The sequence below is a fragment of the Elgaria multicarinata genome, chromosome 8 (assembly GCF_023053635.1).
Source record: "Elgaria multicarinata webbii isolate HBS135686 ecotype San Diego chromosome 8, rElgMul1.1.pri, whole genome shotgun sequence".
Taxonomy (NCBI): Eukaryota; Metazoa; Chordata; class Lepidosauria; order Squamata; family Anguidae; genus Elgaria; species Elgaria multicarinata.
This window is the reverse complement of record NC_086178.1, coordinates 93,017,032-93,043,645: the sequence shown is the minus strand read 5'-3', so window position 1 is coordinate 93,043,645 and position 26,614 is coordinate 93,017,032. Positions and strand designations below refer to the sequence as shown.

Sequence of the window (26,614 nt, the reverse complement as noted above, 5' to 3'; positions counted from 1 at the left end):
GGTAGAGAGCTTTTTCCGCTCTCCACCCAGCTCTCCGTCCCGGCCCGGGAGCAGGAAGCTGGGTGGCGTCGGCGTCGGCGGCGTCTCTTCCTCGTTTCTTTTTACAGGCAAGTACAGACTATCGTTTTCGGTGTGCCCTGGGGTCGCATAAATGCGCTCTGGGGCCGACGTGCGGATCCGCCCAGGGAGTGTAAATTCTATTGACAGTAAGTGGGACAAACATTTCCCATCATTTTGTGCCTCTGTGAAATAATCAAAATTGCCCCCCTCCCATTTGCTCCCTTGGAGATGAAGTTGTAGGGCATTTTGGCTCAGCAGTATAGTAAGTATAATTGAACTGTTGATGTACTTAACTGTTTTGCATTCCACTTTTTCACACAAGTTGTTTCCAGCCCTGTCCTATTATAATGCTAGTGCAATATGGTTCTCCTATCATCATCTATATTGTGTGTGCAGTGCACACAGATGCATACACTTCCATAGAGATGGAAAGAGAGAGAAAGGATCTTTCTAGCTCCCTATTTTGTTGTAACTTGTCATTGGATGGCTCATGCCTGAACAACCACCAGGCTTGCAACATATTTGAACAACTGGCACTTTAGTGACTCATCTGTCACTGATTAAGTATGTGCTTGCTAATGACCACTACGCAGAACCCCTCTATACAAGAATGAACCTACATGGATGTAACTGAAAAATGATGGAGGAATTATTGACAGCAGGGGAATGTGATGGAATGGTGAGTTAAGTTAAAGCTCTATCTGACGAGCGTTTTATTGCGTGCTCGTTACTGGGCACTCACGGAGTTTGCTCAGGTTCCTCACATGACGTTGTCTGCCTCCTGGCCTTCCTTGTGCAACAAAAAAAACACCTCTTTAAGTCCGAAGTTTTTTTAAACTCAGAATTGCTGCTCTCTCCTGCTGTGTGCAGGAGAAGCATCGCCATTAGAGCAGCGGACTCAATGGGCCTCGTGCTCGTTCTGTACGTCCTCTTTTGAAAAGAGGAAGTAACTGAGGAACGAAAACACCGGCTGAGAAGCGAAGGTAGGGAACGTGTTAACCCCCTGTGTGATGGAGCTTTTAGCATGAAGGATGTGGTGCTGGAGAGCCAGTTGAGAAAGTCGGTTAGAAGAGGGAGTAAAGGAGCTAAACTACACACTACATTAAATGCATAGCAAGTAGGTGTTCCTAACATTTTTATTTGCTCTAGTGTAGGGGGTTTGGCGGAACTGGATTAGGACTACTGCACACACGAAAATAACAGCAAATAAAAATGTTATGATCAAGTACACACTACACATTTAACCTAGCATGTAGTTTAGCACAAAGACAGAGCAATTAGAGGAGAGTTAGAAGAAAGAGGAGTTGAGAGAGGGGGGGGGATAAGCTAAAATCTGGTGGTTGGGATAGCTATTAAAAGAGGGGAGCTAGGTTAGGTTAGGATATTAGAACTATTCTTTCTTATTCTCTATCAAATTACTTTGTTCTGCCTGTTATTTTCCATCAGTGAATAGACTTGCAGATGTGAGTTCAGGAATGTGTTCTGGTCTGGGTGGTTTCTAGGAAGAACATTTCTCACCCCACGTGCTAGTTTTGAATTACACAGCCAAGTAGAGAAAAGCAAGAGTCTCGCTGCTCTCTGTAAATCAGTTGGTGGTGACCACAGGTTATTTGGGAGAATATTAGGGGACATCAGGACTCAGTGAACAGGCTGAGTGACTTATCAAATGACCTCTAGGGACCAGAGCCTTGTAGGGGACCCCTAAAATGTCACAATGGAATATAAATGCCAGTATAGGGTTGCACTTTTTGAGAACAGAGCAGTGGGTGTGATCTATGATGGTGACTCAGTGGGCTACTTACCCCGTTTTAACCCTGGGATTAAAGGTTTCCCACTTTACATAGGACAGTCCACTATTTTGGAGACCCAGAGGACAGTCTTCTGTTGAAAGTGTCCTCTCTTTTAAGACATGCCCAGTCCAAATCTGTTTATAGTGAAAGAACTATAAGGAGGGAGGGCAGCCTCCTTTACCCCAGTATCGTCTGCATTAACTGGGGAAGCTCACCAGAGTGTCTGGAAACTCCCAGCTTTGTGTTCTATGATTGTTTAATTAGAGGTATCAAGGATTGGCTGTAGGAACTTATATGTGCATAGTACATGCTTTGCTGCGACTGGAGAGTGCCATCTTCCACATCCAAAATTCAACTACCATATATTTTGATAGTTTCTCTGTGCCAATCCAATCCCCCATATCTTTTGTGCCAACATCTCCTTTGCTGTGTTTCTTTTCAGGGTCCTACAGGAAGACCTGGGCTTCCGGTAAATATTCCCCCCCACCCCATTTTGTGTGTTTTTCCACCCTTTCATCTTTCTTTCTTGCTAGCTGCAGTCCAGAATGCAGGCCCTAAAAACTATGAGTACTGAGGAAGAGGTAATTGGTTGCCCATCAGTAAAGAAATAAAGGGATCTGGATTTCAGTGACCTGTACAAGTTGGCCCAATATCAGAACATGGGCCCTAAATCTAGAAAGCTCCACATCCCCTTTGCATTAGGGATCACACAATTCCTTTCAGAGAACTTTTGGGGTTTTGTCTTCCCACATAACAGTTTTTATTCATGAAGTTGCTTCTGCAAGCCACCCCTGGGATAGAATGGGAAGGTTGTGTGTCTGATTCTACCTGGAAATCAGACACCACCAGTACTCCAAGAAGTTTCCAGATTCTGAACAGATCCCGGGTAGATTTGTGAGCAGATCCAATTTTTTCCTCTATCATTTTAATAATGGAAGTGATTTTCAAGCACAAATGAACAAAGGCCTAATCTACACCTACAGCCCTTTCGCAACGGAGGAGGGGTGATTGCGACTTTTCCCACTTCTACGATCGGCACTCACAGGGCACACGCAAGTGAAGTTTCCCACCATTGTTGGAGCATGTGTGCCTCATTATGGCGGTTCCGCATGTGTATCCATAGAAGTGGGCGGGGCTAGGCAGATGGCTACAGGGCACAGGGTTTTTTTTAATTACTCCTGAGGGATGTGCACTAGGACAGATACACAACAACACATGGGGTGATATGACGAATATGTGCTCCTGCACAGAGATACACTTGTTTAAAAAAACCAAAAAAACTTGGCGGTGAAACATCTCGATACTCATGCATACTGCCCTCACAGCTGATTGGCTGTTTGCTGAGCCTGGAACTCATGGCAAACAGCAGTGACCTTGCAAAAGTGGGGGGGGGGCACACTACAAACGTTCTTCAGAATGGAAGCAAGAGCTGGAAAAACTGCGACAAAAGCAGTCAGAGATATTTCGGTAAAACTGAGGGGTGGAGTGGAGATCACCGCGGGAGCAGGTGAATGCCATGTGGCCTGTTAGTGACGACTACAATACAGTCCTGTAATAAACAGCTGGTGTAGACTCCCCCACAGTAAATCAGGCACGTCCATAAGGGGGGGGTGGAGCTAAAATCCACAGTCAGAAAATGCCTTTATTAAGACCAAACAAATATGCCCCAACTGTGGCAAGTTTTTAAGATCTCCAGATCTCTTCATCAACCAAGAGGTTGCAAAAAGCAGCGGTGGAGGGGGGAACATATGGAGGGGAGGACTAACAATGTTGAAGTCATGAAGACTGCATGGTCAGAATCTTAAGATGGAGTAGAGGAAACGTGTTATTTTAAATAGATTTAACTGAAACATGGATGCCACCGTTAAGCAACAATCAAATAGGAGAGGAACTCCTTGGCCTCACCAGCCAGAATCTATTGGAACTACCCTAGGCAAGAGCTCATAGGCATATGCTGGTGAGTTTGGGCCAAGGATGTAATTGGTCCATCTATACCCACATGGGGCCTTATTGGCCATTCACCAGCTGCACTGCTTCGGCTACTTCTAACAGATCGCTGTAAGAGTACAGGCACACATCTCCCAAGCGTTGCTCAGCAATAATGATAATTTACCATTTCCTGCCACTTACTAGGTGCAACTGCAGGAGTGGAAGGTGTAGATGGAGTGCCCTGGGAACATTTGCAATACTACCCCCTTGCTCTCCTGATTCACAGCTGGCATAAGATCTGAGACCATAATCGATTTCTTTGCCCATCTGCATTTGCTAAGAAAGAACCAGACTGGCTCATGAAATCTCTTCTTAAAGGGTGACCGACCCATTCCTATTTGTAGTACCCCTTGATGGGGACAACGAAGAATGCAAATCCTCTCTCTCCGTCTTGTGACAGTCTATGTTTTTCTTTTCCCTCTAAGCTTGTTTACATGAACAGTGTTATTATCATAGATTAAAAACTAAACCAATGTGGTGCCGGTCACTTTTTACAGGATTTGTAAACACATACCCAATGCTAATCCATATGAAAACCAGGCTTTAGTGGAAGTCGGTGGGCATGATGGGTCATGAAGAATATACCAGAGGAACTTTATACTCCAGGATTTTCTTTAATTATTAAGTTATTGACACCAGAAGCTCATTTGCACTTAACTCAGGGGAAGTCAAAAGAGCCCTTCTAGATGAGCAAAAAATACACCACTGTTTTAAAGTGCAATTAAGGATTTGAAACATTGGATGCCAGTGCCCTTTTAATCAAAGAGACATTTCTCTGGGCAGAAATAGGCATTAGGACAAGGGTGCAGAAGCTCAGGCTCAGGGGCCAAATCCAGCCCTCCTGGGGGAGGGCAATCCTATTTACACAGGTTGCTGGGGAACATGGGTGTGAGGGTACTGTTGTACCATGTCCTACTTGTGGGTGCTTGGTTGACAGCTGGTCAGTCACTGTGTGAACAGAGTGCTGGACAAGATGGACCCTGGTCTGATCCAGCATGGTTCTTCTTATGTTCTTAATCTAGATGTCTCTGCCCACCCCCTTGTGCTGGCCCAACTCCTTTCCCTCTAACCACACTTTGGTAGTTTCCTGACTTTTGTGTGTGTGTGTGTGTGTGCGCGCGCGCATACACACACACCCATTCTAAAAGGTTGAAATGCCTCTCCTAAGGCTTAGTTACTGGCAGTAAGAGCTTTAAGCTACAATGTGCTGGTATTTGGGGTATTTTGGTTCCATCCCTTTTGCCTTTGGTCCAGCCCATGGCCCTCTAAAGCTTCTCCACATAGAATTCAGGCCCCAGGCCAATGGAGGTTCTGCATCCTGTAGGTTCAACATTGAACTGGCACAAAAAGCTATAGCCCCATGTTAAGTTCTCTCTCCCCCAAAATGTTTAGAAGCACCCATGGTGTTTCATTGCCCCTAACAGCAGCAGCCAATAATGTGGAGCCGGGGTGGGGAACATGATGATGTCATGATCCTGGGATGTGTGCCTAAACTCTACAGGGAGGAATGGGAGAACTCAACATTACTCTTTTGGCTGGTAGTCCTGTGAAAAAGCCCAACATCTTGCTCTGCCCTCACTGTTTTGATTTCAGGTGTAAATACCCACATTCAAAGTATATGTCCATCCATCCATTGTGAAAGATGTGTGTGTGTGTGTGTGTGTGTGTGTGTGTGTGTGTGTGTGTGTGTGTGATTGTGCCTCCAGTGGAAAGATTGACATTTCCTTCAAAATATATGGAAATGGAAATGAGATAACGATTAGGGAAACCTGGCTATTTATGCAGGCATGTACAAATTATTGTGAGTGTGTGTGTTTGTATGCATCTTGGACTTGAGTATCTATACCTCAAGTGAGAAGCTATCCTACTATTTATTTCTTGGTTTCATTTGATATTACCCCATTTGCTCTGGGATCTACCTAGCCCATAGGGAGATCCATTTCAATAACTGGAGAGATTTAGCATTAATTTCTTTAGACCCAGGAGCAGAATGCTTTCAGCTTCAGAAAGCCAATTTGGACATTTCCTTCTGGAAAAGATCGGTCAAGGATCAGACTGAGCTAAAGATAATGTTAGTTCAGATCCAAAGCAAAATATCCCTCTGTTGCGCCTTACAAATGCAAACAAACAAACAAACAACATAGGACCCTGAATCCAGAAACCTCAAGGGAGGAAATCAAAATATAGACACTCCTTTTGCATGCCATTGTGTGATGTTTGTCTTTTTTGGTGATAAATTAGAAACATGGTAGGCAAGCAGCCAGCCAAGCAAGCAACACTAGCTTCTTAAGCTCTGAAGATGGTGCCAATGCACTGCGAGGGGCGTAAGCATTACTCACAAGCGAGTGTATATCTTGGCATTACATTATAGGTATGCTTGTCTCAGAAGCATCCATCATTTATTCGTAACACCATAGGCAGTACTGTGTAATTCTAATGGAGCACAGAATACACCGTTAGCTACGGAATTCAACTCCTTAATAATCTTAGCCTTCAGTTCCAAAAAATTGAGCATGCCATGTTTCTAACCCTTATGATTAAAAAGATATGCTTGAATGTGTGTGTTCCCCTTAGAAATATACCCAAACTCCTCCCTAAATATTTAACTTTTACAAAAAGAACAGAAGTAAGTCTCTAACCTTTCTAGTACTATTGTGTGAGCATAAACATGAAGGCAGATGTCTATCCTGGCCATAGCTAGATGGAGCGAAATCCTGGGGCGATCCCTGGAACTGTCCCTGTGCATCCACATGATGCACAGGGGATCCCTCGATCAGGGAGGGATGATCCCTCCCTTGCCCCGGGAAATCGCCCTACCCTTTGAGCCTGGTCTTTTCGTGGCCAGGCGTCGCAGTTATTCACAAGGAGCTGGGACCCGCGCACGGGGTGCAGAGCTCCTCAGAACCACTGCGCACATCGGGGTGGGGTGGGGGGAGTGGGGAAAATAAGTTTTTTTAAAACACCAACAACTTACCTTTTGCACACGAGCGCTCGTACGCATCTTCCCCTTTTAAAAAAAATCAAAAATGGCAGGCGCGATGCCTCTCCCTCTGTGGTCGTCACGTGCCGTGTATAAACAGAGGGGGGATCTTGCAATAAAAACATCGCAAAATCTTCACCCCTCCGTTGTGCAATAACAGATAGGTCTAGCTAAGGCCCCAGTTGCTTAGTAAGAAGCATTTTTATCTCATCTTCCAGTGTCATGGCCAATGAGTGCAAAGATACTGAGATGACCGACAAGTTCTTTGACACTTATGTTTTAATGCTATTAATATATTTTTTCTTTTTTTTTTTAGCATTATTTAAATAAAATAAATAATAGACCACTTGTATTTAGGTTATTGCTGTTTGGCACTGGCTTGTGATGGCTCCCTTTGGCATCCACCAACCCCTCATCACACAATTTCTGGCATTACTTCCATGGCGCAAAAAAAAAAAAGTGGGGGGAAGGCAGCTTGACAAAAAAGTACTGGCAGTTCTTTAGATATTCAAGTATCAATACAACTCAAGCCTTTGTGTCACCAATCCAAATCCATTAAGGATTTCTCAAACTGTTTCCAGATTGCTTGTGACATAATGCATGGCATATTCTTCAGAAAGGAGATTCCATAACTAAACAATACATTAATAAAACCAGGAAATGATGCTGCAATCATATGCACACATAGCTGGGAATAATTCCCAATGAACTCAGTGGGACTTACTTACATACATAGGATTGTACTATTAAGCTCTTAAAGCTCAGCAATGGATTTTTCTTTAGTGTACAACACAAATCCTTAAATTAAGTGACTTTTACATCACTTAGTGATACTTTGAGCCAAAATATGAAACGGAACAATAGAGATGGTTTCCCCAAACTAATTAGTAAAAGGACTTTTAAATTGTGATCCAAGTACTATCAGCAACCTCTTTTCAGGGGATCTCTTGAGGCCACAAGGAAAATAATAAGGGAGAATGCTAAAGAATGATAGATTTCTTTGCTATTTCCCCCACATGCTGAAGAAGCAACCCACTGAAAAGCTGCTTGTCTCTTTAGTAGGGTAAATTTCAAATAAATGTCCTGCTGTGTGCAGGGTGCTCCAACACACATACATATTGCTTTGTTAGATCATAGCCATAGAGGAAAAGCGCAACAGTTGGTTTGTAATTCAGTAGCGTTTCAAGCACCTTCCTGGACAGTTGTGTAAGCTAAGAAAATGTGATAGTTCATAAACAAGCAAGCCAGAAAAGGGGTCCAAAATATACACAGTTTAAAAACCACTGGACTAGTGCATGAATAAGAAAATGTATAACTAGCAAAACAATATGTCACAGGACTATTGAAAGCAACAAGTTTTCTTTGTAATGTAATGTTACAAATGGTACAACTATAAAATGTTCCTATGTAATTATGACAGGAGCTTATTCATAGATTTCCTACACAACTATATTTACATGGCTATACATGTGTTAAAAATTATCACAAAAACACTCAGATAGATGAATGGCTGGATAGATAGATATGAAAGAGATCATGTGTGAAGAAACAGAACTGTCCTTTTTTGTATTTAGTTTCGTTGTAGGATATTATGTGGTTAAATTTTGTGTGTGTGTGTGTGTGTGTGTGTGTGTGTGTGTGTTCTAGCCAGTTTCAGTCAAAAAGTCAATAGTTTACAGGTTAAAGGTTTAGTTAGAATGCAGAAGTCGGGAAGTTGTTCTCAGAGGAGCAGGTGATTCCACAGAAGGTCAGAGGAGGAGGGAAAAAAGTTTCAAGTCAGAAAATGGAAACGTTGTTTGCAGAAATGAAAAAGAAACTACTTTCTTGACTGGTCGGAGTTGGGGAGAGAGAGAGAAATATTTTAAGAGATAAAAGACTATAGGAAAGGCATAGAGAAGCAGAGAGGGGAAGAAGGCCAGAGACCTAGGGGACAGAAAAAGTCAGAGCCACTGGGACTAGAGAATGAATGGCAGTAAGATATTGCTTGAATAAAGGACTTGGATAAAATAGGGACACAGTCTAGTTAGGTTACTTAGATGCACTTATCCCTGATTATTTCATTACTCTATTGCTCATATGTTGTTGTTGTTGTGTGTATAAATACACATTTTTTACAAAATCTTGTTAACATTTTTCATCAGAAAACATGTAAACGTTATTTGCAACTTTGTGGCCTCTTTTCTTTTGGGGCTGCCCACCCCACATCTAATATCTACCTAAAGTAGATATCTGAGACCCAGAGAGTTTTAAGGTGGTTTGGTGGAGGTAGCAAGAGAAAAACAAACATACAGAAAGATTTCCACCTGGTGCCATCAGAAAAGGCAACAGGAAGGTGTGGAGGCAAAAAGTACACACTATTTTATCTGCTTCCCTTTCCATTCATGGAAAAGGCCACCGCCAGTCCATGACACCCTACAAGCAGATGTTCTATATTGCACTCAAGGTACATTGCTTTAACTTAAAAGAATTCCATAAAATGCACCAAACGTCTGCACACTCCATGTAGTCATACATGAAATTTATAACACTAATCAATGCACCTGCATAAAGCCTCCAGGGAAAGTTCGTTTGTGTCACTTTACAGCATCATCATATACGGCCAGTTTCCAACTGCCCTCTAATTTTGCATTAATTGTTAGGGAGACAAAGGCGCCATGGGGATCCGTGGACTACCGGTGAGTCTTAAACTTTTTGCAGCTGTCTGACCCACCTGCTTCCAAGCCCTCTGCTACCTAGGGCCCCTTTGCGGGGTGATGCATTCTTTATCTTGGGGGCAATAATTACTCCAGTCCCATTTCTAGGAACTAGTTTGGCTGTGAAAAAAAGGAAAGCAGCTATTTTTAAAGGAAAACAAACGGGGGGAAATTAAATGCTAAGTTTTACTTAAGAGAAAGAAGAAATTTAGGCTGCAATCTTCTACATGTCTCCTCAGAAATAAGCCTCAAGGTGTTCAATGGGACGTACTCCCAAGTAAGTGTGTATAGGATTGCAGCAGTCAAATATTTCTCTTGCACAAAAACGCAATTCAGGAACAGATCTAATCGGAAATGTTTTATATGGAGACTCAATGAGCCCAAATTGATGACGGGCAGTCAGAAGCAGACTTCCATCTGATTGGAGGATTGCCTATAGCACCAGCTTTTCAATTAGTACAAGAATGATGGGGCAAGAGAATATTGTTTATAAATTGTATTCTAAAATTTAGGTTTTTCCCAAGAGGCGAGAAAGTGTGCATGAGAAATGCATAGATCACACTTTTTTAAAAAAAAGAAAAGAAAAAGAAACATTTTGCCTAGGAATGAGCATTGTTTGAATGGGACCGAAGAGAAGTATCCATAAAGGTGGAACATATTGCTCATTTAGACTAGCAGTTGACACATCACCTCCCAAAGAAGCCTCTGCAACCTGCTCTTTAGCCCTTTCTTCCATATTGCAAACATGGGTCTCTCAAAGATCGTAATGTGGCAGGGCATGTACAGTGGGGGCCTCACCTCCAGTCACATGTATAGAAAAAGAAAATTAAGGGGAAATAGCCCCACCTCTGCTTTTGAGTAGCCTTGTATCTCTCTTCACACTCTTTGAAATGGACTGCTTGTGCATGCTACTGGGTGCATTGTAGATGACAACAGGTCTAAGAAAAAAACAGTTTCTTCGATTTCTTGAGTTTTAATCTCAAATATTGACTTTTTGGTCTTCCCCCAAATCAAGAAGGAAACTGATCAAACCTTCCCAAATATACAAGAAACAGAGATATCAATGCGCAACAGTCAGAATAGCTCTATGCAAGCAGTGAAAAGGAAGAGGGATTGGGCATTGGGACACTTTATGGAGCCATAATAAAAGGGATTGGGCATTGGGGAAATAATAGATTGATAATGCCCCCTTTGGTCAACAGAACTGAAAATAAATACAATAGTTAACCGTTTCATTCGTGGCTCAATCAAGGTATATTCAGGCTCCCCCTGGCCTGCCTCATAGTTTGATGTAGTCAAAATACACCAAATATATGCCAAATTAGAAGTAAAATCAAGTTAATGTACATAATCAAATGGTAAACACAATACCAGAGCATTTAAAAATGTACATTGATGGTGCTATATAATAATAATAATAATAATAATAATAATAATAATAATAATAATAATACTCTATAAAGGCCCCAAAGACAAGAAACTTCTCAAATCAGTCAATGGACTAGCAAAGATAAACTACAATAAAGTTCTTCCATCCCCTGGAAAGTTCCCCCAAAGGATGGTACATGTGATGTCTGAGTAGTCACAGAAGAACAGATGGTCCTTGTGATGGAACATAGGAAAGTACCCTTGGAATGTGTGTTGGCAGGTGAAAATTTCTAATGGATGTTGGTTGTATAAACTTCCATGCAAGTTTATTTCAAGGTGGGTAAACCTACGTAACTTAAGACCCATTCATTTTAATAGGCCTACTCTAAGAAGGGATTTTACCCATTATTATTTATCCTGTGTGACTTAGTAGAAATCAAAATCCATGTGAATTGGAGCTGGCAGTTTATACAGCAGCAGCATAGTTGCCCTGGTATTTTTGAGGGTGCAAGGTAACAGAAGAAAAAATCATCTGGTGGTGGCAGTGGGATGGTAATGGCAGCATCAGAACTCTCACTTTTTCAGGTCAAGGCATCATAGATAGAACAGTATGACAAAGGTAAATTAAAGTATAGACAAGAATGACTGGAGAGGAGTGCAGAATGCTTTCTCTGCTTGTGCTTCCCCCTAAAAATCTGTTTCTGCCAGCCATTTTTCTTCTGGAAGATGTAGGGTGACCATATGAAAAGGAGGACAGGGATCCTGTACCTTTAACAGTTGTATTGAAAAGGAAATTTCAGCAGGTGTCATTTGTATATATGGGGAACCTGGTGAAATTTCCTCTTCATCACAACAGTTAAAGCTGCGGGTGCCCTGCCCTCTTTTAAATCTGGTCACTCTAGTATAGCTCCTGCAGCTTTAACTGTTGTGATGAAGACAGAATTTCATCAGGTTCTCCATATATACAAATGACACCTGCTGAAATTCCCTTTTCTGTGCAACTGTTAAAGATACAGGAGCCCTGTCCTCCTTTTCATATGGTCACCCTAGGAAGATGCTACTTTTGGACTTGGTCCATCCATAAAATGGCCACCATAGAGGGCATGTCCACTCATAAAACACTCATTTCCCAGAAAGCAAACTGGTAAGACTAAAAGAAAACACCTATTTGCAAGGCAGGGAGGGTTCTGGGTCTAAGGCCCCAAACACAAAAGCACTCTTTTGAACCTAAATAAGGATGGTGCTAGAGGGCAGCACTTTGCCCTGTAGCATGCCAGTCTCTCAGTTAAAAATAATTTTTTAAATTTTTTTTTGAAAGAAATAAAATAAAAATCAGGAGGGTCTGGGAGCCTGGCAGGCAGCAAAAGAGGTATCTGTGAGCACATTGGTGCCCACAGGCTCCACGTTGGAGACCCCAGCCGTAGACACAACTAAGCCTTTCTGTTAAGATAAATGCATTGTTGTAAATCACCCAGAGAGCTTTGGGTACTGGGTGGTATAGATATGAAATGAAATAAATAAATATGGAAGTGCACTGGCTGGCTTTCTTTGTTTATTATTTATCTACACATCTCTATCTAAATTTCCCCTAGAAGCTGGGAAGGAGAGTTGTAGAGGAAATTAACCACTAAGTAGAGGTAAACATTGAAAAATAGGTGGCGAGGGGCTTCTAAATCCTTGTATGTTTCACTACAATGACTTCCACCTTTTTCTGCCTGAAAGTGAAGGATTCATCTGAATTCTCAATGGGCAGAGCTGGGGCTAATTTTGCATGTATGCTCTAAGGCTCAAACACAATATGATGTACCAACATCAGTTACTTATTGTGGAGTTCCCAAGCCAATTTGTGTATCTTCATCAAGGGGTTGTGTTTTCCTCCATAGTTTTCCTCCATAGTGATTGAGGCTATAGGCATATGAGGTTAATACATAGTCAAAGCACAGCCTTTAAAAAGAAATAAATCCTGAGACCATCCCATTATAAATGTAGATACTACTATCAATGCAATGAAGCTCATTATTCTAGGCCTGGACTGTACCACTTATCACCATCTGATTTCCTCCTTAAACACACACACACACACACACACACACACACACACACACACTGAAAGTTCCATAGGCAGAGGTAAACTTTATGCTTTACATAAAGCTGGACTTATTGGGGGATGTGAAATTGGCCCACAACAGGGGGAAGAAGCTGTTGATACCTATTTAGCATCTAATAAGAGGGCATAATAGGGACATAAAACTTATCTAGATAACATGAGATGTTCTGCTAGCAGATTCCAATGTTTTGTTAATAACAGAGATGTATGAAGCCTTCCTGAGAAATTATACAGGGACTCTTTTGGCTTCCATCAAAATTCCACAGATGTGTCTGAGGAGAAATCTCCAAATTCACTTCAACTTTTGTGGTGGCAACTTAGGCATAGGGTGAATCCCTTCCCTAAGAAATGTAGTCAGATCTTAACAGCGTTTTGGCTTCTCCTGAAATTCTTTAGAAGTTTCTCTTTGGCAGGAGCCCCCCCCCTTCCCCCAAATCATTTTGAAGTAAATGTGACAGGGCTTCCAGTATTACACAGGCATCAGAAACCCCAAAATTAGTGACCAGATAGTGCCAGTGGTGGGTGCCAAGTCACAATTTTGCTTAGATGTTCCGTAACAATCCATGTTATTTTCCACAAGCCTCTCAAAAATGCTATCCTTTCACATAAGCCTGCTTGAGCCAGTGACATTAAGGAAACCAAGTTGGTTAAATGCTCAAACTTAAGTGGTTTCTTGTATATTAACAGATTATTCTATATTCATTGCATTCCCTTGTCAGTACCTCAAAGGAATGCCATTATTTTCATTATCATGGAAACTTCCTTGTTAAGCAAGGCCCTCAGAATTGATATTCCAAATACTAAATCTTTGCTGATAACAGTGGGTCTAAGGATCTTTGTCAGGTCTATTGCTGCTTCTCCATTGCTGATTTCAGAGCTCCAAGTTAGGCCAGCCTAGCTAACCCTTTGAGCTGAGCACTAATGCAATAGCTTTTGTTTTGTCATTTTTTGAACCCGAGACAGTTCCTCACTTCAACTGCTCTGCAACTGCTGCCTCTTTCATCTTCACTAGGGGTCTTTGGACAAATAGCTGATCATGAGGCAAAAGAGTTCCTGAACTGTACCACTTCAGACTGCAAGGAGATGATTGAGTGGCTCTCTCTCTCATTCTCTCTCTTTGTCTCTCTCTCTCTCACACACACAAATAAATAAATACAGAATTCCTAAACATAAACAGTAACATGTCAGGGAAAAGAATGATGTTAGAACTCTTCTTCTAGGCATGCTAATTTTTCTATGTGCAGGAATTGTGTAATACATATCAAATCACACAATATTCAGTCACACAATTGTCCACCTGTAGTCTAAAGAGGAATGTTTCAGAGGTATGCATTAAAAAAAGAGGGGGGGGGAGCCTTTTCTTAAAATCGCCTTTTTTGTGCGCTGCGCAACTGAATTTAGGCGGCAAACCACAATCTGTTTTCTTTTTTAAAAAGGAAAAATTGTGCTTTTTGTTGTTGTTGTTGCCATGGTGCCTAATTTTGGCGGCAAATTCAGTAGTGGTGGTGGGCTGCAGAAAAAAGCTGGGGCTGTGTGCAAGTCATCCTCAGGCCGCATGTTAGCTATTCCCATTCTATATGATGAGCTGTTTATCTAAAGAGCCTGTGAAATCCCCTTTTCTGAGACAAAGAGCTGGAGTTCTTAAAAGGAGGGCTTAAATGGGAAGGTTTCAGAAGCAAAGGTCTACATTCACTGTGCTTGTGCGTGAGCATTAAATAACGCATGTTTCAGTCTTTGTCGCCTGGCATTTTCGTGCCTGTATGTGCATTTGTGTTGTTTGGGGGCTTAGTGTGCCTTTACACTGACTCCTGTGTTTGTGTCTCTCTTTCTCTCCCTCTTCACCCTCTTGCATGTGGCTACGACTGATGTAAATGGTGGCCCAGGGACTAAAAGGGCAATCTGGAGAGAAGGTGAGTCAGCTCTTTCCAGCTCATCACTTCGTACCGGGATTGTCATTAGCTACTGCCCAACTCTGTTAGAAATCTTCTCATTATTGATTAAAGTGCTGTGTAGTGAGTGGCACACTTCATTCAGTTAGCTTCATCCCATGTACCTGTTTCCCTCGAATTATCCCCTACAGCGCTAAGCTGGCATCGTTGTTGTTGTTGTTAAATCACACCCTAGGCTGCAGCGCTCCTAAGATCCTATGCAAAGGGTTTAAGGGGGGAAATGTAAAAAAATCATAAAAAATCAACGGATGACCCAATCCGATCTAAATTTCGTGTACTTTAAGCTCTCCTTAATATTTATTACTGTGCCAATTTTGATGTCTTTATCTTTAAAGCTTACACAGATGTAAGCATTTGTTTAAATTTTCTTTAAACATATCAAATCCTGCTCCTGCGCCCCCAGTGGCCGCTCGGAAAACAACAAATGTTTCGCTTAAAAACTACTAGCAAAATACCTCGATTCTTTTCCCTTTATAGAACAATTAAAGCAGGATGCATGGGAGTACTTCACAGTCAAAGCAGATTATAAACTGGAAAACTTCAGAGTACTCCACAATAAAAGCAGATTATAAGCTAGAAAACTTCGGAGTCCTTTGCACGCAATTCGCAGTGATTGCATAATATAATGCTGGTGTGATAAAGCTTAGTGTGAGATTGTGCTTTGAAAAAGAGGTTTACCTTTTGGTTGAATTGAGACTAGTCCCCCGATTCTGGAAGAAGGAAGGAAGGAAGGAAGGAAAGAAAAGGAAATCATTTACATGAATCAAAAGTTATTTTTAGAAGTACATACTTTAAACAAATCAATACATTTTAGATGGGTGAATTCCCCCCCCCCATCTGCAGAAAGAGCCCACACATGTTCTAAGACTGCAAAAATTTTGATTTGTTTACTATAATTCATACTAACATTGCAAGAGCTTATTTATAGGGGTGGTCAGGCAAACTCAACATTTGCAGCTGGCCTTTTCTGGTATTTTTTTGGAACCATTTTCTGTTTCATTGCTGACAGCTGTGCTGGGTGAATCCAGGAAAGATACACATGGAAATGTGGTTAGCTGCTTCACCAGCTGTATCCTAGGCCGTAGCTAGACCTAAGGTTTATCCCTGGATCGTCCAGGGGCCAAACCTGTTCATCTAGGTGACACACAGGGGATCCAGTGCTCAGGCAGGGGCGAACCCGGGATGATCCCAGGTTAAACCTTAGGTCTAGCTGTGGCCCTAGACAGCCCTATCCAGATGCAGTGCGTTGGGCCTGCTCCACCATTTCCTGATTGCAAACTTCGGTTCAGCCTTATCTATTTTCTAAGGGGGAAAGCCTCATTAAAAAAAAAAAAAACCTGAGGAAAGCAGGTGAGAGAGGCGACCCTTAAACATGAACTTTAATCTGGGGTGGTGTTTTCTATGGCTGCTATCAAGAAAAGCAGACCCCCTTTTGTTCTCAGCCCCACCCACTATTGGAATCCAGCCTTTGAGAGCTTCTCCAAAATGGAATTCAGCCCTTGGGTTCAACTATTCAACAGGTTCAACTGCCCTTGCTAATACATTGCACAAGTACAGTGATACTGTTAGAGACTACCCTAAGTCTTTTGACTTTTTGAAGAAATGTATTAAAACCAGGGGTACCTGCAACACAATGTTTCAGTGTTTCCTCACCCCATAATAGCAGGACCTCAGGATTCCTTCCAGTCAGTCATGCCCTCCTCAAACATACTTTACTTTTCTCTCCTCACATCCTGGCCTAATTTTCCATTATACTTTTCCAACTAAACTCAACATTGTGTAGCTCCTAGAAGCTACTGAGTATGCCCTGTCTTCATTGGGCTTTTTGTTGTTGCTCCCTTTGCTTTATATTATACTTCTACATACCTCAGTGTTCACCTGAGCATGCTGATACCTCCCCTCTTGTTTCCTCAGTGGCTCCATTTTGGCTCCAATCCTCTTGCCGCTCAACCACCTTAGTTTGCTATTGGAGGGAATGTTGTATCTTACCTCTTCCCACCCTCACACCCTACCCCATGTTACTGAGCATGATATTGGACCCTTTTCATCTATCCTGCTCTTCCAGGGTATCGTTCTTACGTGCGATTCCCATTACTTGGTTGATGCAACTAATGACTGGACTATGTGATTCTTCCGGTTCAGATGTGAGAACTCGAAATGCATTGGACGTTTTGTCCATCCTCCTTTCATAGATTCTTCTTTGCACTCCAGTAGCATGAAGTTCTCCAATGTTAGGTCATTCCCTGTTATTAATAAGTGACAGAAATACAATGATTCACATCCCCCTAAGCAGTGGGAAGTCTAGGTTAGTCTTTAAAGTGTTTGTTTTCTTTGGATGAGAGAGCACTGGAGATTTCTGGTGTTTTTTGTCATAATAATCTGTTTGTTTACAAATGTACAAATTGAGGAGACATGTAAGGGACATTGAACTAAGAATACAGGCAATCTGAGATTAACAGCGCCATACGCACCGTAGAATCCTTAAAAAACATCCTTGTCTCCAGAAGCGTTCTACGTCTCTCGTTCAAAGAAAAACCAAACTGATTTTCCAGCCCCAGCTGGGCAGACAGGCATGAATCACATTTCAAGTATTCGGAAGAGCAAGTGGCCCATCAGAGTCCATTGTGAGTGAACCAACCACGCAGAGATGAGGAAGGCTCTTCATCATAGGAAAACATGGCTCAACACCATGAACTGAGGTGATGCTAGGAAGAAATTCCGCTCAACCATTTTTGCATCAAAAATGAGGCCTTCTGCAAAGTGCAGGCAGTAATGGCAAACTCTGCCCTGACACTTAATGAAAACTGCCAACAAGTCATTACAGCCTCTTTTATGTCAGTTGCCATGATTACGTTTGATCATGTATCAGACAGCCTGCTTAAATGTGGTCTTACACTAAAGGCTAACATTTAAATGGTCTTATGCTAAAGGCTAACATTTAAATGTTAGGGCCATGCTACTACAGAATGAATTCTTGATCAAAAACAATAGCAACATGTGGTTTGAATTATCAAGGTTTTTGTTCAATTCTTCTGCTATTCATGCATTATTCATGTGATAGCATATGAAAATTGTTCATGGAAGTATCTGGTATCTTCAAAGTTATACAGAAAATAGTAAGGAGATTAAGGCTTCTTTCAGAAATTAGACCCTCAGTGTCTGGAGTCATGTGCAATGTATCATTTTTGGACACTTTATGAGAGTTGCTCTTGTTCTGATATTGTGCCATCTGGCCATTTCCTAAATGTACATAAGTTTAAGTTACATTTCAGAATTTGCAAGGTAAATCTCAGTTGAACTAATTACGTTGGCAAAGGCATCAAAAGCAATAAACAACAAGTAATGGACTACACCCCTCTAAATATATTAAAATACTATTAGGTTTGCTGCCAAATCCAGGGGTCATGTGTGGCAGATTCTGCAGTTCTGTCTATAGGGCAATGAACGTACCAGAATTCTGCAAGATCTACTGTAGGTCCAGAAGGTTTCAATGAAGCATTAGATCTTGTCACATCTGCCCAGAAGTCCCTTTGCCTCCTGAAGCAACCAGAGCCCACCAGAATCCAGGAAGTTCACCAATGAAATAGAAATTTTCAGAATTGAGAACAGATTCCAAAATGGTCAGCAGCAGTTCATTCAAATGGAAAATTCCTGGTCTGCCAGAGTTCCCCCCCCCCCAAAGTGGAACCATGTAATTCTATCCACCCTGAATATTTGTATCTGTGTAATATTCAGGCAGCATCCCAGGGTGCTTCCAGATGAAGCTTTTATTGTGAACTTTGAAGTGTGTAAGTAAGGCATGCAAGAATAAAAGTGTTTATGACAGGCCCTCCAAATGGTATTGGACTATAACTCCCATCATCTTCACCATTGTCCATGATGACTGGGGATAATGGGAATTACAGTCCCATAACCTCTGGTGAGCCACACATTCTCCACCCCTGGCTTATGGGATGTGTAGCCCAGGTGGAGGAGCAGATGTAAAGAGAGTTCTCATCAATAAACATTATGAAAGACATTTAGGAAGGCACTGGGAAGGATGGAGTCCACAAGAGGCTCTTTGCTGGGTATCAGGAATTTGAGGCGAACTGGAAAACATGAAGCGGAGTCAGGAAATGGGCCAGTAACCTGATAATCCTAGCAAAGCAAGCCAGTTGGCTATTGCATTGAGTACTGCTTTCTGCTGAAGCTTTATAGAGCACTTAGTGTGGTCACCCAAAAATGATGTTGTTTGTCCCCACTTAGAAAGAAACTGGACCTGTTCTCAAATTGCCTTTGGAGGAGCTGCAGCATGGGCTCTTCCACTTCTGAAATGGGAGGGGGATGTGCTGCTGTACTAGTTCCCACATTGCAGAGATCCTGTTCTCTTTATTTTCATTTTTATGGCATTTCTATACTGTCCAATAGCTGGAGCTCTCTGGGCGGTTCACAGAACAAGACTTAAAACTATAAAATACAATAGCACAATAGAACGTCATCTAAAAATATGAAAAAGTTTTAAAAAGAATAGAATTCAAGTAAAAACCAAAGTAAAAGACAGCAAGGATCTTAAAACACGGTAACATGTTTTTAAACCAACCAACTAACCAACCTGAAAGACTAAAAAGCCTCCAAAAATACGGTCTTCACCTGGCTCTGAAAAGACTACAATACAGGCACCAGGCCTGGGGAGACCATTCCGCAAGCAGGGTGCCACCAGTGAAAAGGCCTTCCCCTTAGTAACCCCCCCCCTCATTTCATCTGGAAGGGTGACCCGGAGAAAGGCCTCTGAAGATGACCTTAAGATCTAGGCAGTTAGAAAGGGCCAACCGTCCACTCAACAAATGTAATTCAGTTTCAAATGCATTTAACTGCCAGGGATCCCAAGTAAGGAGTTATGGGGGAACTGCAGACCTGTGGAAAAAGCTCTGGATTTCTTACAAAGACGCCTCATAAGTCTTGGGATGCTCCAGTTCTCAGGTTTCTTTGGAAGAAATCAGCGGTGCTTCCAAACGGAAGGCTCTTAGCATTACTGATCAGAAGGCATTATGCTGCACTTTTGTCCTCCTTTGTCCTTAACAGATTTACCACAGTAAGAAAAAAGACAGAAGTGGTGGGATAACATGGGAGGGCTACAAGTGGCAGACAACATTGTCTGGACGCAAACCGCCCCCACTTTAAGTTCAATAAGTGAGACAAGGGCCACAGCTAGACCTAAGGTTTATCCTGGGATCATCCAGGGTTCGCCCCTGCCTGAGCACTGGATCCCCTGTGTGTCACCTAGATGAACAGGTTTGACCCCTGGACGATCCAGGGATAAACCTTAGGTCTAGCTACGGCCAAGGTAATGGTGCAATAAAAGCCTCGTCTGGAAGCATCCCATGGCTGACGAGGCCAGTTTCAATGCAGTTCAAGGGGTGTAGAGCAACTGTGGCAAAACATGGATTAGTCCTTGGGTAATTCATTAATTACAGGGCCTACAAATCCTGAGCTAGGCGTTACATAACTAACAGCTAGAACCCATTTGTTAACCCAAGTTTACTCTCAAATTCACTACACACAGAATGTAATTAACTGCATTTGATACCAGAGCCATCCTTTCAGTTACTGCAACAACAAAAATAATTGTAGCATCGTTCATGCTGTCAGAATCAAGAGACCCTGTCCAGCATCTTATCCCCAAACCAACAGAAATGTGTGCATGTGTTTATAGATACAGACATAGGGGCACAGCTTGGCTTTCTTGTACTTCTCCCACAGCCCCTTACAGCATGTAGTAGCTTAACTCCTAATTATACTAAATTTCCCCAGATTGGCGGAGGAGGTTTCCAGTGGAGGAGGAGGATAACTGGGCATGAGACAAATCTGGCATCAGATAATAGTATTTTTAACCACATGGTGAGATTATACTTTCCATTCTCAAGGAGCCCAAACTGGGGCTTTGATCTGATTTCAGAGTAGAATCAAAATGGCTCCCTGTCTTGGTTGGAAAGGGCCAGGGACCTGCTGTTTCAATTGGAAGAAGCATGTGTTTAATCATTATCTCTCAGGAGTCTGTGTATGTATTGTTCATTTTAATCCCCTTTATAAACTTTCCTTCCCCCCTTCATTATGTCCTTGGCCACACTTCCCTTTCAGCCCTCTATTGTTGTTCACTTGATTCTTTTACTTTAAATATTCACTTTGGCTTTATCACGTGCATTCACAAGTCTTGCTTCCCTTGGTCTCTTTCTTCAACTCTGACCCATTTCCCAGTCTGACGTCAATCTTGCATTTTCACGCACATGTTCTGCCTCTTTCTCACTTCAGGGAGCCCCAGGAGAAGCTGGCATGTCCATCATTGGTCCCCGTGGCCCTCCGGTAAGTATCCCGCTTGTCTTCTTCTTCCCATAATGTTTAAATTTTAAAGGGTGTGGATGAGTTACCAAAAAAGATCAGGGCATTTCAAGATGCCAGTAAGGTCAGTTCCCAAAGGTCTGTAACTCTATATGATGTGGTTTTGCACCAGTGGCCAGGTTTGTTTTCGTGCTGAAATTACAGCATATATTGGTTAGAAAGCACGTACCAGTCATGGCACAAAATATCCAATAGGCTGTACCAGTGGTTTCCCCTCCTATGTTTAAAAGGAAAGGAAATATTTCCTGGTCTAAACAGGAAAGCATGGGATATTATACATCTTTGTTTTTAAGCAGGCCAATAATAAGAATAATTGTAGTGCCATCAGGTAATGCCTGCCAGCCATGGATTTCAAGTATAGCACAGTAGAAAAAAATTCAGAGTTGTCACCTTCCAGAAAAAAGTTTTCTTTTCTTCAAATTAACTTTGTAAAGAACAAGGCTCTTAGCAAGGTTGAGGGACACAGAGAATGTTTGCTTCACAGCAGGAGCTTCAGGTCAACTCCAAATGCATATATATATATATATATATATATATATATATATATATATATATGTCTTGTTTATTCCTAGCCAAAAGGCCTCCTAGAATGATTTGCATACAATCAATAAAAACAAGGCACCCCCTGCCCCAAGCTAATCTAAAGAGACACAATACAAGAGGAAAAAAGGGATGAGGAGGGAAGAGGAATAAAATCAATCAATCAATGGTTTATTACGGTCGCAGACCAGCAAAATCAATATAAAACATACAAAAGATAGATAAAAAGTGACATGAAAACAAAATACAGCTTTGTGGAGTTCCTTCTCTCAGGAGGATTGCAACATTTTTTTCTAATTTGCATTGAGGTCATAAGAAACTGAGCGACCCTTTCAGTAACATGGGAGGGCACATCCCTTAAACAAATTAACACCGAAGTTGTGGGGTTACATCCAGAAAAGGCTGTTAATAATGGAAAGATTAGCTTCTTTCTGCATTCTTTATACATGTTACAATGCAAAACAACATGTTTGACAGATTCTATTGCTGCAGTGCCACAGGGACATGTCCGTTCATTAACTGGGATTTTACTAAATCATCCTTCAAGTAGTGCTGATGGCAACACATTAAAGCAAGCAAGGGTAAATGCTCTCCTATACTTCGGAATGGTTAACATATGCAGATATGAAGCTGCAGTTATTGAAATTATTATAGAGCAATGGAGAGCAAGATTTGTTAGCAGCAGTTCTTAAATGCTGTAGATCTAGAATCTAGATCTTTTAATCTTTGAACAACAAGAGGTTGGGCCTTCTGAAGCCCATAGTTGCCCATGGCTTCCACAGAGAAGCCTAGTCTAAGGCCATAGCTAGACAGGGCAATATCCTGGGGATCACCCTGGGATCATCCCTGTGCTTTCACATGATGCACAGGGCATCCCAGGAGCAGGGAGGGATGATCCCTCCATTTCCCTGGGATTTTGCCCTACCCTTCTTGCCTGTTTTTTCCGCAGTCCCAGGCTGATCCCAAGACTGCAGAACGTGAGGGGTTGTCCTGGCTCCTCGTGAATAATTGCATGGAGCCTGGCACGGGGCACAGAGGAGCTCTGTGCCCATCAGGGGTGGGGTGGGAAGAGGGCGAGGGTTTTTTTTTTAATGGTTTTCTCACGAGCGCTCGTGCGCTCCTTCTTGTTTAAAACATAAATTCAAAATGGCGGCCAGAGTCTTAGCTTTGTAAATTTGAAGTGCAGAAGGGATGAATTGACCACCTTGCATAAAAAAGAATCTTAGGATCAGCTGCTGACTAGAATTTGCTGAATCAATTGCCTGCCTTTTTTGTTTAGACAAAGCTCCAGTGCTCTGCATTTGTATGTGTAGATATTTTATTTGGGCAACTTGCTTTATGGTGTTACCATTGAAAGTCCATTTGTATTGCTTCCGAGCTTTAGAGAACACCAAAACTTTCGACTTACTATAATTGATAGTCAAACTATTCTCAGAGCAATAGGTCCCAAATGCAAGACCCAATCCTAGAGGAATAAAATCAAGTGGTCTTTCAGCAGGGCCCTGCTCTCCATCACATATCATATTAACATCCCTCCAGAAACCCTGCACTAATTTGCAACCTCTTCAGTCAACCCACATCATGCTTCAGCAAAGACTCACCTGAATCTTTGCAGCTGGAACTATAGAACAGAATAGAATAGAATCAGTGCTTGGTCATCCTGCCCTTCGTGCACAGTGTTTTGAAGGTAAACATTTTTCCTGCCATTCTTTGCATTTCAGGATAAGGGGGGGCAGGAAAGAAAATTTAATCCATACAAGAATTGGGAGCTAAATGTTTTGGGGCAGGCAAAAGTGATGTAAAATGTGCAGTTACACAGCAGTGATGTGATGAATCAAGCGAGTTTAAACCCTGTCTGGGAAATGAAATCATATGGCCCACAACACCCACTTGCTGATAACTTGGCAATCTGCCCGACTCTTGTGACCGGTCTTTTCTGGCCCGTTCTTTTAGAGCCAGATTTATAAAATGAAAGGACACATTGATTTTACCTTGCAATCACTCACCAGGGAACATTTTCCTAAGCTTTATCAGAGTGGAACTCTAGGTTGCGAGCAAATCATTTCAGGGCTGTAGCTATAATAAGGCACCTATTAGGCTTGCAATGAATTGCTGCCTGCCATAATCATCAGTACTGGGAAGAAAAGATGCTTTTTCCCCATCTCCAAATCAATTGCAAAAATCATTTAGTTTAATGGCGATCTGGTGATAAGCGTTAAGGAGCACCTTGATAGCAAAAGAAACGCAGGGGAATGCTGGAAGAATAGCATGCTTTGGGCAGATGTGAGATGACAAATAGTTTCCAGACTGTCTTTTGGAGGCAAGATGATGTGAGCATTTGCACATCCAGAGCTTTTCAGCTGCTTAGCATTATTCTTGGTTTGCTGGCTTGAGCAAAGCATCGTGCTGAGCATGGCAGAAACAGACGCGCTCCGCAATTTGGCAGTTCCCAGAGTTCTATTCTTGAGAACTTGATACAAACAACATTTGAGGAAGAGAAAGCTCAGTGCTTCTTGGAATCTCTAGTGGTTGAACTTTTGCTCTGGCCTTTTATTGTCTCCAGCCAAAAGAGCCAAAAGGAGCTGCTTTAGCCATTTACATGGAAGGTATCGGAGGCCAAGTTGCACCCTTTCCGGGTTACCTCTCCTATTCTTCTCTCAGCCTTGACTTGTCCGTAGGAACGATAAAAAAGAAGCAGCAATGACTAGAGATTTATTAGTGATATCCTCTCCTTCATTGCCCTTTTGGAAAGCTATGAAATGGACAGGCCACTGAATTTATAGCAGATCAGCTCTCCTTGGTCCTGAGCCAACAGATCCAGGTGGTTTTATATATGCCGCCAAAGCAAATATGGCCAAATGCAACATCTCTAAGCTTTTTTTTTTTAAAGGAAAACTACTGCAGGCACATCAGCATTCAGCCTTTTAAAAGGCCGTTTGGGCCAATTTGAGACATTTTATAGCCACTATCTTTCTCCGAGGAATTTTAGGGAGATTTTGGTCTTCATTCTCTGGCTTGTAAAAGCTCTCTAGCAATATGAAGTGGGGAAGTATGTTCCTTAGAGCAAGGATTCTGTGCACAGGGTAATTCTAGGGTTCCTTGGAAGATTATCATAGGTTCTCCATAAACTTTCAATCATGGTAGACCAGCTTCACCCAAAGAAAGCTCCCCACAATTCTGAAGGTGCACAGGGGATTTACTGTGGTGTAACTGTGCCTCACACACGGGTATGCCGCTTGACATTACCCCCAATCTGCATCAATCCCAGGTTTTCATGCTGTAAAAACTGCGTTTTTGCAAAGTTGTTTTGTGACAGATTTTTCTGTTAATCTGGTGTCAGTGCGGTTTGGGAGTCTATTAGCTTCATCCCATGTACCTGTTTCCCTCGAATTATCCCCTAAAGCAATAAGCTGTCATTGTTGTTGTTGTTGCTAGCTAAATCACACCCTGGGCGGCAGCACTCCTAAGATCCTTTGCATACCAGGAAAATGATTTAAGGGGGGAAATGTTAAAAAATCATTAAAAAATCAACGGATGACCCGATCCAATTCAAATTTGGTGTGCTTAAAGCTCTCCTTAATATCTATTACTGTACCAATTTTGATGTCTTTATCTTTGAAACGTACACAGATGTAAGCATTTGTTTAATTTGAAGATTAAGAGTATCAAATCCTGCTCCTGTGCCCCCAGTGGCCGCTCGGAAAACAACAAATGATTCGCTCCAAAACTAGTAGCAAAAAAAGGTCGGGTCTTTTGGCTTTATAGCACAATTAAAGCAGAATGCATGGGAGTACTTCCCAGTCAAAGCAGATTATAAGATGGAAAACTTCAGAGTACTTCACAGTAAAAGCAGATTACAAAATGGAAAACTTCGGAGTCCTTTGCACGCAATTCGCAGTGATTGCACAGTATAACGCTGGTGTGATAAAGCTCTGTGTGACCTCAACTCATGACACTGTCTTTGGTGGTGGCTGGGGGGAGAAGCTCTGTGAAGAAGAAGGAAAAGCTGTGTCAGGAAAGTGTGGACCCTCGGAGAGGAGTTGGCTTCACCCTCTGCTGGTTGTGGCTTGTTTTTCCCCAAATGAGCTTTACTCCCAAGAAAGTCAGCATGTTGCTTTTAGGATGACTTTTCTTTTTAAAAATGCATATTCGCATCAGATTAAAAGCCTCAAGGAACTACTAGCTGATAAGAGCCCAGATTTTTAAAAAATCTATTCAGAAGTAAATCACATTGTCTTCAATTGCACTTACACAGCACAGGAGGGAAGAGAGGTGTGAGGAATTGGGGATTGCTTAGCCTGTTTTTTTAAATCTTTGCTTATCTGCTGCAATGGACCTGCACGTAAATTTAATGACTTAAAAAAAATAAGAGGAGGAGGGGGAAGCTTGTTGATATCACGAGACTCCACCCACATATGCCCATCCAGTCTGCCATGTGAAAGCCTCCCCCCATGTCTAAGTCACTTTAATTTGCTGTGTGTGCTACCAATTCAGAGGAGCAAAACTGATCTTATGAAATTGCAGTTTTAAACTGAATCATGTTAGAAAGTGTCTCCATGTAGATTGCCCCCCCTCCCAGTCTTTCCCTACAATGTGCAGCCACAGGAGAGATGTAGAAGTTCTATTCTCTACTAAAATGGGTCAACAATGAGACCCTATTAGGGTGACCATATGAAAAGGAGGACAGGGATCCTATATCTTTAACGGTTGCATAGAAAAGGTAATTTCGGCAGGTCTTATTTGTATGCATGCAGCACCTGGTG

At 42.0% G+C, this 26,614-nt stretch overlaps 1 protein-coding gene across 1 annotated transcript in view; it reads left to right on the top strand.

Annotated features, from left to right (window-relative positions):
- The first annotated feature begins 9,470 nt into the window (after positions 1–9,470).
- Positions 9,471–26,614, top strand: part of COL13A1 (collagen type XIII alpha 1 chain) — a 121,519-nt gene continuing 104,375 nt past the window's right edge. The window contains exons 1-2 of the mRNA XM_063133018.1: positions 9,471–9,494; positions 21,225–21,275. Of these exons, the coding sequence (XP_062989088.1) occupies positions 9,474–9,494; positions 21,225–21,275 (72 nt within the window). The 5' untranslated portion in view covers positions 9,471–9,473. The remainder of the gene's footprint in view (positions 9,495–21,224; positions 21,276–26,614) is intronic.